This window comes from Oncorhynchus clarkii, chromosome 24 (assembly GCF_045791955.1).
Source record: "Oncorhynchus clarkii lewisi isolate Uvic-CL-2024 chromosome 24, UVic_Ocla_1.0, whole genome shotgun sequence".
NCBI classification, from domain to species: domain Eukaryota; kingdom Metazoa; phylum Chordata; class Actinopteri; order Salmoniformes; family Salmonidae; genus Oncorhynchus; species Oncorhynchus clarkii.
Genome location: NC_092170.1, coordinates 13200300 through 13217930, shown reverse-complemented (window position 1 = coordinate 13217930; position 17631 = coordinate 13200300). Strand labels below are relative to the sequence as shown.

Sequence of the window (17631 nt, the reverse complement as noted above, 5' to 3'; positions counted from 1 at the left end):
AAAGTATTGACTTTTTCCACAGTTTATTACAGCATTTTTTTTCCTACCCTATAATGACAAAGAGAAAACAAGTTTTTAGAAAATGTTGCTAATTTATTAAAAACTGAAATACCTTATTAACATAAGTATTCAGACCCTTTGCTCTGAGACTCAAAATTGGAGCTCAGGTGCATCCTGTTTCCATTGATTATCCTTGAGATGTTTCTACAACTTGATTGGAGTCCACTTGTGGTAAATTCAATTGATTGGACATGATTTGGAAAGGCACACACTTGTCTATAGTAGGTTCCGCAGTTGACAGTGCATGTCAGAGCAAAAACCAAGCCATGAGGTCGAAGGAATTGTCCATAGAGCTCTGAGACAGGATTGTGTTGACGCACCGATCTGGGGAAGGGTACCAAAAAATGTCTGCAGCATTGAAGGTCCCCAAGAACACAGTGACCTCCATCATTCTTAATTGGCCACCTGGCCAAACTGAGCAATCGGGGGAGTAGGGCCTTGGTCAGGGGGGTGACCAAAAAACCGATGGTGACTCTGAAAGAACGCCAGAGTTCCTCTGTGGAGATGGGGGAACCTTCTAGAAGGACAACCATCTGTGCAGCACTCCACCAATCAGGCTTTTATGGTAGTAGCCAGACAGAAGCCACTCCTCAGTAAAAGGCACATTTCAGCCCTCTTGGAGTTTGCCAAAAGGCACCTAAAGACTCTCAGACCATGAGAAACAAGATTCTTTGGTCTGATGAAACCAAGATTGAACTGTTTGGCTAAGACTAAGAAGTCACTACAAAGTGATAATTATAACAATTGAAATGCTAATCCTTTGCACATGAATGCTCACTCATTCGGGAACAATTGCAATCAATATATATATTTACGCTACGTGTGTCGTCTTGATCGCTGGTGAAAAGTTCATTTCTTTTGTAGAATTGTCCATCTCTCTCCCTCTCTCTCTTGTTTGTGGTTAGAGGGTATTGTTCAGAGTGACATTTGTTATAGAATGGATGTTTTGGCGGTTGTCGTTCTTCACGTTCAATGATACCGAATTCCTAGCTGCAGACTAGTAATTCAAATCAAAGACTTGTTCTTATTCTGTCGGTATCGATAGTCTAAGAGTTTAACCACGTGGTATGGTTAAAAGATTCAGCAATGGTCTACAACCTTTGTCCTCCTAATGGAGAAAAACATGGTCTGCAACCTTTAGCCATCTCGTAATTGAGGTAAGGTCGGTCTGCTGATCGAAAACCCGAGTGGGGTTTTTATTGGGAATGGCTGTCCCAGGATGTCTGACCCTAACTGGGCTCAGGGGCGGTCCTCTGATTTAGTTCAAATCAAAAGGGAATTGTATTTTTCTTCATTTAAACAGTCCAAAATCATACAACACAATTATACAAACAGTATCATACTCACTCATTCATCTTATACAACAATTAGATGTAAACCTCATATCTGAGGCTATTATATAAACAGCGTTATGGTAATGTGGCCACACCGTCTCCCATGAGCTTTCCCAAGTTGTGACAAACGGACCAGTTCGTAGCTGGATTCTTCACCGATCTTTTATACTTTCTCCAGAACATGACATTTGTTCGTACCTCAAGTTCTGTGAGGTGGAAGGATTTCCTTTGTCCTCTATGAACGTTTACTCTCTCTCGACTATGTGTCCATGTGGAGATCCTCTCAGGAATTTACAACCTCTGACCACAGCAGCCTAGTTGAAGGAGGCAGGGAGAGGGGGATGGGGTTGCTATACCCAAAGAGGCCAACGTCATGACAAGTGGCTTTGGGACAAGTCTCTGAATGTCCTTGAGTTGTCCAGCCAGAGCCCGGACTTGAAACCAATCAAACATATCTGGAGAGACTTGGTAATAGCTGTGCAGCCACACTCTCCATCCAACCTGACATAGCTTGAGAGGATCTGCAGAGAGGAATGGGAGAAACTCCCCAAATACAGGTGCGCCAAGCTTGTAGCGCCATACCCAAGAAGACTCAAGGCAGTAGTCGCTGTCAAAGGTGCTTCAACAAGTAAAGGGTCTGAATACACTTACACATTTATTCACATTAGTGTTTTCCCTGCCAAGATGTTTCCTTTCGTTTTAAAGTTTGTTTCTTAAATCCTTTGTTGTTGTAATGAATTCTTTACAGCCACTTTCATCATATTTTACATTACTTGCTCTTGAAACCTACTCCTGCATTCATCCCAGTTATCAGCAACATCAGCAACAGAGCAATTACAACTACAATAATACTGTCAATTAAAAAGTATATAACATAAACATGCAGTTGACATGGAGGCTATAGTGTAATGGAATGTTTTGCCATATGTGGTAGGTTTTGTGGGTAATACTATTAACACGCTGGGTGTCAAGTAGAGTGTTACTGAAACAGAAACTTCTGCTTAGAGCATTTCAATAATTGTGACCCAATATGTTTTTTTTCGTGTTTAAAAAATAAATAATTTAATCTCTCGACAGTTACCATCACTATTGCCTTTGAAACACACCCTGGACATCATACAGGAGCTCCCAGTACAAAATCTAAAGCCAGCGGTGGTCAAGATCTACGACTACTACCAGCCGAGTAAGTTTAAATCTAACCTTCCCGAATATGTATTTTTCCTTTTTAGTAACATTTGGTAACTTGTATTCATTTACTGAGACTTATCTGTCTTATGGTTTCATTCAGGTGACCAGGCAGAAACAGAATATGTCTTCCCTTGCAAGTAGGGGTTACAAACTGGTGAGCTATTTTAATTGTGAAAATATTGATGTTGAATTATTAGATTTAAAATAATTGATCCATATACTATACATGCATACTCTATACATTATTTAGTTTAACTATGTTGATATTCCTTCTACCAAAAAGTTGGTCAGTTTGTTAAAGCATTCATTCCTTACATGTACAGTATATATTCACTCCTCTGCAGATGTAAGAAGAACATGACATTCACAGAGGTCACACCTGCAACCCCTGAGACATATTTTAAGATCTAAAGTAAAATATGTAACTGGAATTAAAGTTTTCCATTATAACCCTATTCTTGAGCATTTTTTCCAGACAGTTTTGTGACACTATGGCAAGCAAGTGCAGGCTCAGGAGACAAGGTGAATAGTGAAAGGCTTTGTGTAAGACAGTGGGTCTCATCCTGGGGTACCTGGCCTATCCACAGGGGGTACTTGGGAAGACTCATGGGCAGTGCAATATGTGATTGGTGATACAGTAAACACAAAAGTTTAGAACCACTGTAGTAGTAACAGAATCTACACACGAACGGTTTATGACCATGATTTACGACCTAAATGTCAAAGGTCACGTACACCAGTGGAGAATCCCCAGAGGAGGAAGGGGAATTTCATACAAATAAAAATGGTAAAACATTACAAAAGTTATCCTGTTTAGATAAAATGTTACGAAATATATTCACGTCACCAAATAAGGTATTAAAACACACTGTTCTGCAATGAATGTCCACAGTAGCCTCAACAGGACAGCTTGTTTCCGTCCTCCTCTGGGTACACTGACTTCAATACAAAACCTTGGAGGCTCATTGTTCTCACCCCCTTCCATAGACTTACACCGTAATTATAACAACTTCCAGAGGACGTCCTCCAACCTATCAGAGCTCTTGCAGCAGGAACTGACATGTTGTCGACCCAACCAAAGGATCAGAGACTTAAAGAGAGAGAGACAATAGTTGAAAAGTTTTGAAGAAATTAACTTCATCAAATGAAGGAGAAGCAAGTAGGTTTCACTTACTTAGCAAGCAAATGCAGCTAGCTAGTATAGCCTACTCAAAACACCCTCAGAGGGATGCTATGGTAGCTAGCTGGCTATGACTATCCAACACAACACTGGAACTCTTCCAAGTCGAGGTAAGCTTTTGGTGTTACTAATTTATTGCCACTTCGGCGCACAGGTGTAACTGCTGAACTGATAACTGACTATACACTGTAAAGTTACTGCATGATTGTAGCGAGTTTACGAACACATTAGTTCTATTAGCTATGTTGACTATGACGTTACTTTAGCTAATATGGGGACAACGATGTAGGCTGTGTGTCGCGGTTATGACATGGTTTGACTTGGAAAGCTTTTTTCGCCTAGTCACATACAGCTGATGTGTTGTGCATTGAAATCCACAAACTAAGGGAAAAGGTGAGAGGAGAGCGCATAGATGCAATAAGGAATATAACATGGCTGCTATGAATGTGAACTGTGTTCACACGTGACCAGGGGTTTATTCATTCCTCCGATTCTGTTGTAAAACATTTTTTAAACGAAAGCAAATGGAACGAAACTGGGATCAACATACCAAAACAGGGGATAAACATACCTGAATTTGTCCAATAGAAACTGTTTGCAGCTATTGGCCTAATGACTGTCTGTCCATGTGTCACTGTCAGTGTATGTAAACTTCTGACCCAGTGGGAATGTGATGAAAGAAATAAAAGCTGAAATAAATCATCCTCTCTAATATTATTCTGACATTTCACATTCTTAAAATAAAGTGGTCTTAACTGACCTAAGACAGGGAATTTCTACTAAGCTTAAATGTCAGGAATTGTGAAAAACTGAATTTACATACGCCTTAGCCAAATACATTTAAACTTCCGACTTCAACTGTACGTACATATACGTTATAGATATATATGTACATGTGTATGGTGGAGATGTACATATACGTTATAGATATATATGTACATGTGTATGGTGGAGATGTACATATACGTTATAGATATATATGTACATGTGTATGGTGGAGATAGAGGAGCAGGCGAATGTGTTTGGTGAAAAGTATATTTCTTTACTCAAGAATGTGAGTGTTGATTGATGTACTGTATATGTATATTCTAAACAAATGTGTGTGTGATTATGTGTCTAGTACACACTCAGGTTAAATATGTATGTATGTATTGGTTTGTGTAAGACCATTTGTATGTGTGGGTTTAAATATTAAAGTGTGAGAGTGTGAGGTAGCTGGGTCTGGGTGGGATAGCTCAGGGCTATGTGAGATAAGAGTGAGTAAAGTAAACAGACTTTTTAATTCACCTTTATTTAACCAAGTAGGCCAGTGCAACATGGCCAAGATAAAGCAAAGCAGTGTGACACAAACAACAGAGTTACACATGGGATAAACAAACGTAGAGTGAAAAACACACTCGAAAAATCTATATTCAGTGTGTGCAAATGTAGTAAGATTAGGGAGGTAAGGCAATAAATAGGCCATACTGGTGAAATAATTTCAATTCAATTTAACATTAACACTGTAGTGATAGATGTGCAGAAGATGATGAGCAAGTAGAGATAATGGGTTGCAAAGAGCAACAAAAAAATAACAATATGGGGATGAGGTAGTTGGGTGGGCTATTTACAGATGGGCTGTGTACCGGTAAAATGATCGGTAAGCTGCTCTGACACAGCTCATGCTTAAAGTTAGTGAGAGAGATGTGTCACGACCTGACCTTAGTATTCTTTGTTTTCTTTATTATTTTGGTTAGGTCAGGGTGTGACATGTGTGATGTATGTGTTTTTGTACTTTCTCGGGGTTTTGTATGTTTGTGGGGTTGTTTACTATCTAGGTGTTTTGTATGTCTATGGTTGCCTGGATTGGTTCTCAGAGGCAGTTGTCGTTGTCTCTGATTGGGAACCGTATTTAGGCAGCCATATTCTTTGGGTAATTCGTGGGTTATTGTCTTTGTCTAGTTGCCTGTGTCTGAACTTTTGTATGATAGCTTCACGTTCGTTTTGTTATTTTGTATAGTTTGTTTTGTGTCCGTCTTTATTAAAAGTAACATGTATTCATATCACGCTGTGCCTTGGTCTCCTCCATTCAACGAACATGACAAGATGTCTCTGGCTTCAGTGATTTTTGCAATTCGTTCCAGTCATTGGCAGCAGAGAACTGGAAGGAAAGACAGCCAAAGCAGGAGTTGGATTTGGGGATGACCAGTGAAATTTACCTGTTGGAGCATGTGCTAGGGTGTTGCTATGGTGACCAGTGAGCTGAGATAAGGCGGGGCTTTACCTAGCAAAGACTTTTCAATGACCTGGAGCCAGTGGGTTTGGCAACAAATATGTAGTGAGGGCCAGCCAACGAGAGCATACAGGTCGCAATGGTGGGTAGTATATGGGGCTTTGGTGATGAAATGGATGGCACTGTGATAGACTACATCCAGTTTCCTGAGTAGAGTGTTGGGGGCTATTTTGTAAATGACATCGCCGAGGTCAAGGATCGTTAGGATAGTCAGTTTTACGAGGGTATGTTTGGTGGCATGAGTGAAGGAGGCTTTGTTGTGAAATAGGAAGCCGATTCTAGATTTAATTTTGGATTGGAGATGTGAGTCTGGAAGGAGAGTTTACAGTCTAACCAGACACCTAGGTATTTGTAGTTGTCCACATATTCTAGGTGTCACGAGGGACTGGGTGTGTGAGGTAAGAATCAGGCACAGAGAGTTCCAAAGGGAGAAGTGCACTTTAATCTGGCACCAAAATACAACGCCCAAAACACAGGGTACACGGTCCGGAGCACTAACACACCCAACACGTAACACAGAATTAATCTCGCACAAAACAAGGGTGGGTTTACTAGGCTTAAATTAAGGAAGCACATCAGGAAAACACAATTAGACACAGGTGCAAATAATAAGACAAAACAAACAGGAAAAGGGACCGGTGGCGGCTAGTAGGCCGGTGACGACGACCGCCGAGCACCGCCCGAACAGGCAGGGGAGCCAACTTCGGGAGTCGTGACAGAACCCCCCCGGCTCCCGCAGCGCGCCGCCACCGGCCTCGAGGGCGACCCGGAGGGCGAGGCGCCGGGTGATCCGGGTGGAGGCGGTGGAAGTCTCTCAGGAGTGAAGGGTCCAGAATGTCCCCCACCGGTACCCAGCACCTCTCCTCCAGACCGCTGTGGTCAGAGAGACGTCGTAAATTCCTGAGGATCTCCTCATGGCCACACAGTACAGAGAGAGCAAATTTTCATAGAGAACAAAGGAATTTCTTCCACCTCACAGAACTTGAGGTACGAACAAATGTCATGTTCTGGAGAAAGTATAAAAGATCGGTGAAGAATCCAGCTACGAACTGGTCCGTTTCTTACAACTTGGGGAAGCTCATGGGAGACGGTGTGGCCACATTACCATAACGCTAATAGCCTCAGATATGAGGTTTACATCTAATTGTTGTATAAGATGAATGAGTGAGTATGATACTGTTTGTAAAATTGTGTAATATGATTTTGGACTGTTTAATGAAGGAAAATACAATTCCCTTTTGATTTGAACTAAATCAGAGGACCGCCCCTGAGCCCAGTTAGGGTCTGGCATCCTGGGTCAGCCCTGTCTGCAATTCCGAATAAAACCCAACTTTGATAAATTATCAACCAGACCATGTTTTTCTCCATTAGGAGAGGGCAAAGGTTGTAGACCATTGCTGAATATTTTAACCATACCACGTGGTTAAACTCTTAGACTATCAATACCGACAGAATAAGAACAAGTCTTTGATATTAATTACTAGTCTGCAGCTAGGAATTCGGTATCATTGAACGTGAAGAACGACAACCGCCAAAACATCCATTCTATAATGAATGTCACTCTGAACAATACCCTCTAACCACAAACGAGAGAGAGGGGAAGAGAGATGGACAATTCTACAAAAGAAATGAACTTTTCACCAGCGATCAAGACGATACACGTAGCGTAAATATATATATTGATTGCAATTGTTCCCGAATAAGAGAGCGTTCATGTGCAAAGGATTAGCATTTCAATTGTTATAATTATCACTCTGTAGTGACTTCTTAGTCAACCCCCACTTCCCCTTTTGTCTAACATTCTCCTATCATTTCTTGTAACCATATTTACTGTTTGTTTATGCATTTCTGTGAATTACTTAGTTAAATTATTTATTTATTACTAAGACAATTGATGTATGGATGACTCATAGTGAAGGCTGGGTTCGTGCAGATAACCAACAATTTACGACGTTTGGAATGAGACTAACGTGAGGTAAAGTAAATTATTTATTAATTCGAAGACTAATTGATCAGATAAAATATCTGAAAAGTTATTTTAGGAAATGATAACTTTGTAATCTGAATATTTTTCCTTGGTGCCCCGACTTCCTAGTTAATTACAGTTACATGATTAATAAGTTGATTGTGTAATACTAATTACAGAGAATCTTTGATAAATATAAAACTTCAATTAAATGATAGTAAAGACACGATACTTGATTAGGCCCATAAGCACGTGCGTACATAGGAGGTCCCGTAATGGGAAGAAATGTAATCTACTTTCATTCCTGAGTATACAGTGCATTTGAAAAGTATTCAGACCCCTTGACATTTGTCATTTTGTTACGTTATAGCCTTATTCTAAAATGTATTAAATGTTTTTTTCCCCCATCATCAATCGACACAGAATAGCCTATAATAACAAAGCAATAACAGGTTTTTAGAATTTTTTTGCAAATGTTTTTAAAATGAAAAACATTAACATAAGTATTCAGATCCTTTACTCAGAACTTTGTTGAAGCACCTTTGGCAGTGATTACAACCTCGAATCTTCTTGGTTATGTTGCTACAAGCTTGGCACACCTGTATTTGGTGAGTTTCTCCCATTCTCCTCTGCAGATCCCCTCAAGCTGTGCCAGGTTGGAAGGAGACTCAGAGACTTGTCCCGAAGCCACTCCTGCGTTGTCTTGGCTGTGTGCTTAGGGTCATTGTCCTGTTGGAAGGTGAACCTTCCCCCTAGTCGGAGGTCTGAGCGCACTGGAGCAGGTTTTCATCAAGGATCTCTCTCCATTCATCTTTCCCTCAATCCTGACTAGGCTCCCTGTCCCTGCCGCTGAAAAACTTCCCCACAGTATGATGCTGCCACCACCATGCTTCACCGTAAGGATGGTGCCAGGTTTCCTCCAGACGTGACGCTTGGCATTCAGGCCAAGGAGTGCTGCAGAGATGGTTGTCCTTCTGGAAGGTATCTCCCATCTCCACAGACAAACTCCGGAGCTCTGTCAGATTGACCATCGGGTTCTTGGTCACCTCCCTGACCAAAGCCCTTCTACCCCAATTGCTCAGTTTGGCCGGGCAGCCAGCTCTAGGAAGAGTCTTGGTGGTTCTAAACTTCTTCCATGTATTAAGAATGATGGGGACTTTCAATAATGCAGACATTTTTTGGTACCCTTCCCCAGATCTTTGCCTCGACATAATCCTGTCTCGGAGCTGAACGTACAATTCCTTTGACCTCATGGGCTTATCTCACCACTACGCCTCTCTAAACTCACTATGTCTCTCTAAACAATAGAAGGGTTTATTTTACCCATGACTGAGAGAGAAATTCGATCAGACCCATCTACCACATTCTTGGGGAGTTGCAGTTCCACCTCCTCTGTCAGAGTTTCTCCTGTGGACACAGATGATAAGATGAATGGAGATGATCAGTTCAATCAAAGTGAACATTCAACATTCATGCATTACTGACCAGTTGGACACAGCAACCAGTTGTAGGTGTCGGTCTTCTCTGTTCCCTCTGCCTGAGAGAGAGGAGAGAAAGTAGAGAATTGGAGGAGATGAATAGAGAGGGAGATACTTTTCAGTCAGAGGCAGTTACACAAAATGGTATATGTACAACCTAACACTAAGTTCCACCACAACAATAGGCTACATACCTTCACCAGCAGGCTCTGTGTGACTTTGTAGATGCGTCCTCTCTCCTTTACTTTCACAATCTCATTGTCACACACAGCGTGGGACTGGACAGGCTCTCGATGTTAAAATCTCCTACACACACATTGACAGACCGAGTGCAGCACAGGTTACACAACATCCAATACGCTGACTGAGAGTACACAACTCAGATTAACATCCATTCTGCTGTTTGAACAGTTGAATGGAGACTGGTGACTTACCCAGGACAGAGGGTGCCATTGTCCAACTGAAGGTCTTTCGTCCATTGGCACACAAGCATGATGAATACTGGACATCATTCAGGGGTGTGAGAGTGTAGTCTAAGGAAGGAGCCGCAGTCACAGAAACCTGCCCAAGAGGAACACTTGTAAGACAACATGGAAAACCCAAGACTGATACACTGGGTGTAATAAAAATAAATAAACACTGACTAGGCAAACTGCAACAAAACACAACATTTTATACAACTTGAGAAACTCATGAAACAACTCAAGAAATGATCATGATGTAGTGCCGTACCATGATGCACTTGGACCGGTAGTTGAACACAGTGGCCTTCAGCTCAAAATGCTCTCCACGGATAATGGCGTAAGGCAAGGGGAGTTCCGGGAAGAATTGCTATAAAACTGTAAGTTTTACCGGAGCAGCCAGACCGAAACCACCAGGGGCCAGGCAGAATGCCTCTGACTCCCAGGAGGTGATGGTGTCTGGAACCTTAAGGGGCACATCTGCTGATCCAGACTCCCTGTAATGCAGAGGTCAGAGTTCAAACAGAAAGCCACTAACTGTCCCATAGAGAACAATGGAGTATGACTTACAAATTCTTTGAACAATGTTTCTTTAGATTTTTAAAATGTATTTAAGCTTGCCCCATTGAGGACCTCTTTCCTAAGAGAAATCTGGCCAAGGGAAAAGTGGGCCAAGTTGAGCCAAAGGGGTAAATTGAGCCTCCCTTGTTTCTAGGAAACCATACACAAAATGAATAATTTGACCAAATATTTAGGAAGAGGACATCATTTCATGGAGTCTGTGAAGGAAGAAACCACATGGAAAAAGTTGGTTCCAAAAAACAGATTTTCACCAGGTCAAATTCCTTGTGTTAGCGGTTTCACTATGTTCGGATCTAAACCAAAGTAGATAATTGCAATATTGTTCTATACATCAGCTGGGATCTCTATAAACTTCAATTTGATGTCCTAAACCTAGCATGAAAGTGCATCATTGTGGCTGTGTGGGCTAATATAGTCAAAATATGTCTTGGGTTAAGTTGAGTCGATCGCCATGTGGTAAGTTGAGCCGATCGCCATGTGGTAAGTTGAGCATCCTAGGCATAATGCAAGGCAATATAGTTTTACAGGTTTATTTCCATGCAATATTTCAAGAGGGAAATGTCTTATCTTACCGTTGTCACTGTTGACTGTATTTCAGGGCTGTCTTCGATGTTCACTTGGTTCCAGCTTCAGCAATGCAATACGTATGTGTTTTCTTTCTCATTGTTAGGTCATGAGGATTATTTTTCACAGTATACTCATCTGTTCATCATCTCATTATGAATGTTTTCATGTTTTTTGTGTGTGTTGTCAACGACAGGGCTCTATAGTATCTGTCTTGTCGGTGTATCTGTTTGTGTTATCTTGATGGTTCTGTTACTCTTTCTCTAAATGGATTTGTGTTTGACTACATCTACATTAGCTCAATAAATTATTAGGAGATATTCATAATGGAGATTATAGCCAGGACCAGTGGTGATTTTAGCATGTAAATCTTGGTGGGGCAAACAAAAACAATTGCCACCAAAGACACTACACTAAATAACACATTAATTGCACTATAACGGTGACAAGCGGTGCCTACAAACTGTTAGGGCCTACATAAAGCTGTCCCAACAGCAGAGCTTTCTTTCCAGCACAATGGAGTGAGTCCTTAACACCGCTACACCTGGCTGAATCCTTACCACCGCTACACCTGGCTGAATCCTTACCACCGCTACACCTGGCTGAATCCTTACCACCGCTACACCTGGCTGAATCCTTACCACCGCTACACCTGGCTGAATCCTTAACACCGCTACACCTGGCTGAATCCTTACCACCGCTACACCTGGCTGAATCCTTACCACCGCTACACCTGGCTGAATCCTTAACACCGCTACACCTGGCTGAATCCTTAACACCGCTACATCAGCGGAGCCTTGTCTGGCAGCAAAACAATCAATTCAGCCTCGTTTACTGCCTTTTTAAAAACATAGCTGATATGGCTGACTTGCTTAAACAAATGTGTTTTTTACTGACAATTGAAATGTACAAACTATGGCATAAGGGAATGATGAGCGGATGAGGCATTCCGTTATTTCGATTAAGACATTAATGAGTGAGAGACGACAGACGCAGTCAGTATAACTATGTGTTCAGCACTTTTGAAATGTACAGTGACAGAATGCAGAACATGGGCTGCTCTTACAGTATTTTCCCTGTACTCGGAGTCAGAACCGTAGGATAAATAAGCATATAATCAATGAAACCTCTTACAATATTAGATGATGACATTTCTGAAAAACAGGTTATATGTGCAGCACCACCGAGTCAGAACAGTAATGTTAAGCGAAATTAAGTGGTGAAAATAGACCAAATTATTAGGGTGAGGCATTACAGTATACATATCTCCCTGGAATATTACATCATTTATGCAGCAGCATATAAGACATTTTGGGACTCACCCTGTTGTGCGTGGCGGTCCTTTGTTGGCAAATGTTGTCTTCAAAGAAAGAGAAAGATTTACAATTCTGAGGTGGATGACCGTTCAAAACGTATTTTCTCAGTCTGAGAGGTGTTTATTCCCAACTTCCAAGGTTAGCCACGGTCACCAATTCTTTCCAAACAACTCATTGTTGAATTTGTGATTTCCAACTTGTTGTGTAATGTTTATGTCCAATGGCTGATGACCACCGATATGTTTTATCCATAATTTCTATGTATTATTTATCTTCATATGACAAGGATTAGAAAGGATTTGCCAGTAGATTTTTTACTTGATTTATGATGATGACTTCTAGCTAAGATTTTGAAAGTAAGACGTTGATGATGATCAGTCCAATCAAAGCAACTGTAGATATAACATGATTTGACGTAATTTTATCTGTGTGCAATGACCTTGAGCCTTCTTGGAAGGGCATTTCTAATCTAAGTCTATGGCAGGTCCCAAAGGGCTCACATTCCTGATGTCTACCCTTAAAGGCGGGTGATGTAGTGTCCCCATGAGTGACAGAACACTGAGCCAATCACGGTGCATGCTACTATTTTCTGCAGGCCTGCCCAACCACCACAGAAAGCACTGAGCAAGGCTGAAACACCTGCATTTGGAAGCTTCCTGTAAGCGGCTTTATGAACTCAATGATATATATATTTTTTAAATTGTTTGCAAACTGGTGTGACACGTATGAAAAAAAATAACATGCAAAACAGGCCCCCCCCCCCCCCTACTGGCCATAACTCATTATGGGTATGATCGGGACAGGACACATCCCCTTGAAAGCCATTTGTTGATGGAATTAAAAGTGAGTGGATTTCCTGGATCCCATTCCCTGATGAGAAATAAAAGAGAACCACGCCTTTATTATTACTACAGGGGTCCATGATGATAACAGATGGAGGAAAAAAAAAGATGAGAACTACAGGGGGTCCACGATGATTACAGATGGAGGAAGAAAAAAATATGAGAACTACAGGGGGTCCATGATGATAACAGATGGAGGAAGAAAAAATATGAGAACCAAAAGTTTTAAGCAAAATTGAGAAAAAACATTTAAATAACTTTGTATAGTTGGCAACAACGATGAACAGCATATTGCAGCTCTCTGGAACTTAACAAAAACACTCTTTGATATGGTTGGATAGGACAGGTACACCCACAGGTACTAATTGCCCAGGAAGAGACTCACTGTCTTACATAAAGCCTTTCAATATCCCCCTTGTCTCCTGAGCCTACACCTTGGAACTAATTTCTTGCCATAGTGTGACATCAAAACCTACACGCAAAACGATCTGGAAAAAATGCTCAAGAATAGGGATTTCATTAAAAACTTTAATTCCAGTAATTTTACATCCTTTACTTTAGAGCTTGAAAGATGCCTCAAGGGTTGCATGTGTGACCTCTGTTAATGTCATTTTCTTCTTACATCTTCAAAGCGGCATATACAATGAATGTAAAGAATTCTCTAACAACAATAGCCAGCATTTAGGTCAATTAATAAAGGAATATTACATATAGTATAAGGGTCAGGCCAGCTAAATAAAATGACTAATTCAACATCACCAATAATTCTAGATTTAAAATAGGACACCAGTTTGTAACCTCTACTTGCAGGGGAAGACATATTCTGTCTCTGCCTGGTCACCTGAATAAAACCATAAGACAGGTAAGTCTCTGTAAATGAACTAAATGTTACTAAAAATGAGAGGGAAAAATACATATTGGGGAAGGTTAGATTTAAACTTACTCGGCTGGTAGTAGTCGTAGATCTTGACCACCGCTGGCTTTAGATTTTGTACTGGGAGCTCCTGTATGATGTCTAGGGTGTGGTGGAAAAACAGTGGTAACTGTTGGGAGAGAAAGAAAAAAAAACATTTTTGCTACACATATTTAAACCCTCCAAGCAGAAGTGTAATTTTGATTTTGCTGACTTTGAAGGAGATTAATTCCATTATATTGAGAGTGTTATGTGCACTGTTTCAAACTGATGGATGATTTGTTCTCACCTCTCTCAAGTATATTAACACATGATCATCTTTAGTATCGACACGATCCACTAGAACTGAACCCGACAGCTGTGAAGACAAGTCATTCACTGATTATTCATATTGCATCGACAATGTTGTAACATTAATAGGTTACAGAGTTAATGTTTACAGTTAATTAATTGAGCTGTATATAAATATATGTATCTTTTACAGTTATTTACATACTGTATGTACAAGAGTAATTGTATTATTGTATCATTATTCTTATGATGAGATTGAGCGAACTACAGTATGCACATATTTCTGTTGTATTGACTGCAAGTACCAGAATGCCTTGCGACAGGAAGAAAGAAACAAGAACGTGCCAGTTATGTACAAGTGACAAGTGATTATCCTGGCTTTCGCTAGCAACTTTCTTTTATTGTTTAGTAGAATCTAAAGTGGTAAAATGTCATGTGAACCAGTATTATTACTAAAATAAGCTTTCATCTTACAACCGACGTCTAGAGTCATTACTTTGAAGATAGTTATTCCATAGACCAAAAAATATATATTTCAGTAAGGTTCACAGATGAGAGGAAAGAGCTACATAGAAAAAGGTCACAGGTAACACCATAAATGTATGTTATCAACAACAACAAAAACTCACCCTCCCCAAAGACTCTGTGTCTGGAGCAAACCCAGACAGCATTTTCAAATCCACTATAATCATATTGGTGGTCAGCCCCTTTCCATCATATCTGTGAAAGAAAAGAGATGCCTGTGATTAGAGGTCGACCGATTAATCGTATTGAACGATTAATTAGAGCCGATTTCAAGTTTTCATAACAATCGGTAATCTTAATTTTTTGGACACCGATTATGGCCGCAAGGATTATGGCAGCAAGGAGCCATGGGAAATTGCTAGCTAGCATTAAACTTATCTTATAAAAAACAATCAATCTTAACATAATCACTAGTTAACTACACATGGTTGATGATATTACTAGTTTAACTAGCTTGTCCTGCGTTGCATATAAGGGCGCATTCATTAGGGCGCCGACAGAGATGGCCGCCTCGCTTCGCGTTCCTAGGAAACTATGCAGTTTTTTGTTTTTTTTACGTGTTATTTCTTACATTAGTACCCCAGGTCTTCTTAGGTTTTATTACATACAGTCGAGAAGAACTACTGAATATAAGAGCAGCGTCAACTCACCATCAGTACGACCAAGAATATGACTTTCGCGAAGCGGATCCTGTGTTCTGCCTTTCACCCAGGACAACGGAATGGATCCCAGTCGGCGACCCAAAAAAACGACTTCGTAAAAGAGGGAAACGTAGCGGTCTTCTGGTCAGACTCCGGAGACGGGCTCATCGTGCACCACTCCCCAGTATACTTCTCGCCAATGTCCAGTCTCTTGACAACAAGGTTGATGAAATCCGAGCAAGGGTAGCATTACAGAGGGACATCAGAGACTGTAACGTTCTTTGCTTCACGGAAACATGGCTCACTGGAGAGACGCTATCGGAGTCGGTGCAGCCAGCTGGTTTCTCCACGCATCGCGCCGACAGAAACAAACATCTTTCTGGTAAGAAGAGGGGCGGGGGCGTATGCCTTATGGCTAACGAGACGTGGTGTGGTCACAAAAGCATACAGGAACTCAAGTCCTTCTGTTCACCTGATTTAGAATTCCTCACAATCAAATGTTGACCGCATTATCTACCAAGGGAATTCTCTTCGATTATAATCACAGCCGTATATATTCCCCCCCAAGCAGACACATCAATGGCTCTGAACGAACTTTATTTGACTCTTTGCAAACTGGAATCCATACATCCTGAGGCTGCATTCATTGTAGCTGGGGATTTTAACAAGGCTAATCTGAAAACAAGACTCCCTAAATTGTATCAGCATATCGATTGCGCAACCAGGGCTAGCAAAACCTTGGATCACTGCTATTCTAACTTCCGCGACGCATATAAGGCCCTGCCCCGCCCTCCTTTCGGAAAAGCTGACCACGACTCCATTTTGTTGTTCCCTGCCTACAGACAGAAACTAAAACAAGAAGCTCCCACGCTGAGGTCTGTTCAACGCTGGTCCGACCAATCTGATTCCACACTCCAAGACTGCTTCCATCACATGGACTGGGATATGTTTCGTATTGCGTCAGACAACAACATTGACGAATACGCTGATTCGGTGTGCGAGTTCATTAGAACGTGCGTTGAAGATGTCGTTCCCATAGCAACGATTAAAACATTCCCAAAACAGAAACCGTGGATTGATGGCAGCATTCGCGTGAAACTGAAAGCGCGAACCACTGCTTTTAATCAGGGCAAGGTGACCGGAAATATGACCGAATACAAACAGTGTAGCTATTCCCTCCGCAAGGCAATCAAACAAGCTAAGCGTCAGTATAGAGACAAAGTAGAATCTCAATTCAACGGCTCAGACACAAGAGGTATGTGGCAGGGTCTACAGTCAATCACGGATTACAAAAAGAAAACCAGCCCCGTCACGGACCTGGATGTCTTGCTCCCAGGCAGACTAAATAACTTTTTTGCCCGCTTTGAGGACAATACAGTGCCACTGACACGGCCTGCAACCAAAACATGCGGCCTCTCCTTCACTGCAGCCGAGGTGAGTAAAACATTTAAACGTGTTAACCCTCGCAGGGCTGCAGGCCCAGACGGCATCCCCAGCCGCGCCCTCAGAGCATGCGCAGACCAGCTGGCTGGTGTGTTTACGGACATATTCAATCAATCCCTATCCCAGTCTGCTGTTCCCACATGCTTCAAGAGGGCCACCATTGTTCCTGTTCCCAAGAAAGCTAAGGTAACTGAGCTAAACGACTACCGCCCCGCCCCGTAGCACTCACTTCCGTCATCATAAAGTGCTTTGAGAGACTAGTCAAGGACCATATCACCTCCACCCTACCTGACACCCTAGACCCACTCCAATTTGCTTACCGCCCAAATAGGTCCACAGACGATGCAATCTCAACCACACTGCACACTGCCCTAAGCCTTCTGGACAAGAGGAATACCTATGTGAGAATGCTGTTCATCGACTACAGCTCGGCATTTAACACCATAGTACCCTCCAAGCTCGTCATCAAGCTCGAGACCCTGGGTCTCGACCCCGCCCTGTGCAACTGGGTACTGGACTTCCTGACGGGCCGCCCCCAGGTGGTGAGGGTAGGTAACAACATCTCCACCCCGCTG

At 41.7% G+C, this 17631-nt stretch overlaps 2 protein-coding genes across 6 annotated transcripts in view; one reads left to right on the top strand and one right to left on the bottom strand.

Moving 5' to 3' along the window:
- The window catches only part of LOC139382327 (alpha-2-macroglobulin-like), a 563422-nt gene that overhangs the window by 37466 nt on the left and 508325 nt on the right, over positions 1 to 17631 (top strand). For 2 of the 3 annotated variants that reach the window (XM_071126260.1, XM_071126261.1), the window contains exons 34-36: positions 2472 to 2577; positions 2683 to 2736; positions 2927 to 4461. The exons of the other annotated variant lie outside the window; for it this stretch is intronic. In XM_071126260.1, the coding sequence (XP_070982361.1) occupies positions 2472 to 2577; positions 2683 to 2723 (147 nt within the window). In that variant the 3' untranslated portion in view covers positions 2724 to 2736; positions 2927 to 4461. Of the gene's footprint in view, positions 1 to 2471; positions 2578 to 2682; positions 2737 to 2926; positions 4462 to 17631 lie in introns of those variants that run through there. 3 annotated transcript variants of the gene reach the window in all.
- LOC139382328 (alpha-2-macroglobulin-like) overlaps positions 10419 to 17631 on the bottom strand; it is a 51358-nt gene continuing 44145 nt past the window's right edge. For 2 of the 3 annotated variants that reach the window (XM_071126262.1, XM_071126264.1), the window contains 4 exons: positions 15077 to 15167; positions 14446 to 14514; positions 14187 to 14286; positions 13758 to 14084 (listed from right to left, as the gene is read on the bottom strand). In XM_071126262.1, coding sequence (XP_070982363.1) covers positions 14044 to 14084; positions 14187 to 14286; positions 14446 to 14514; positions 15077 to 15167 — 301 coding nt within the window. In that variant the 3' untranslated portion in view covers positions 13758 to 14043. Of the gene's footprint in view, positions 10437 to 13757; positions 14085 to 14186; positions 14287 to 14445; positions 14515 to 15076; positions 15168 to 17631 lie in introns of those variants that run through there. The other variant, XR_011628629.1, reaches the window with a different exon arrangement.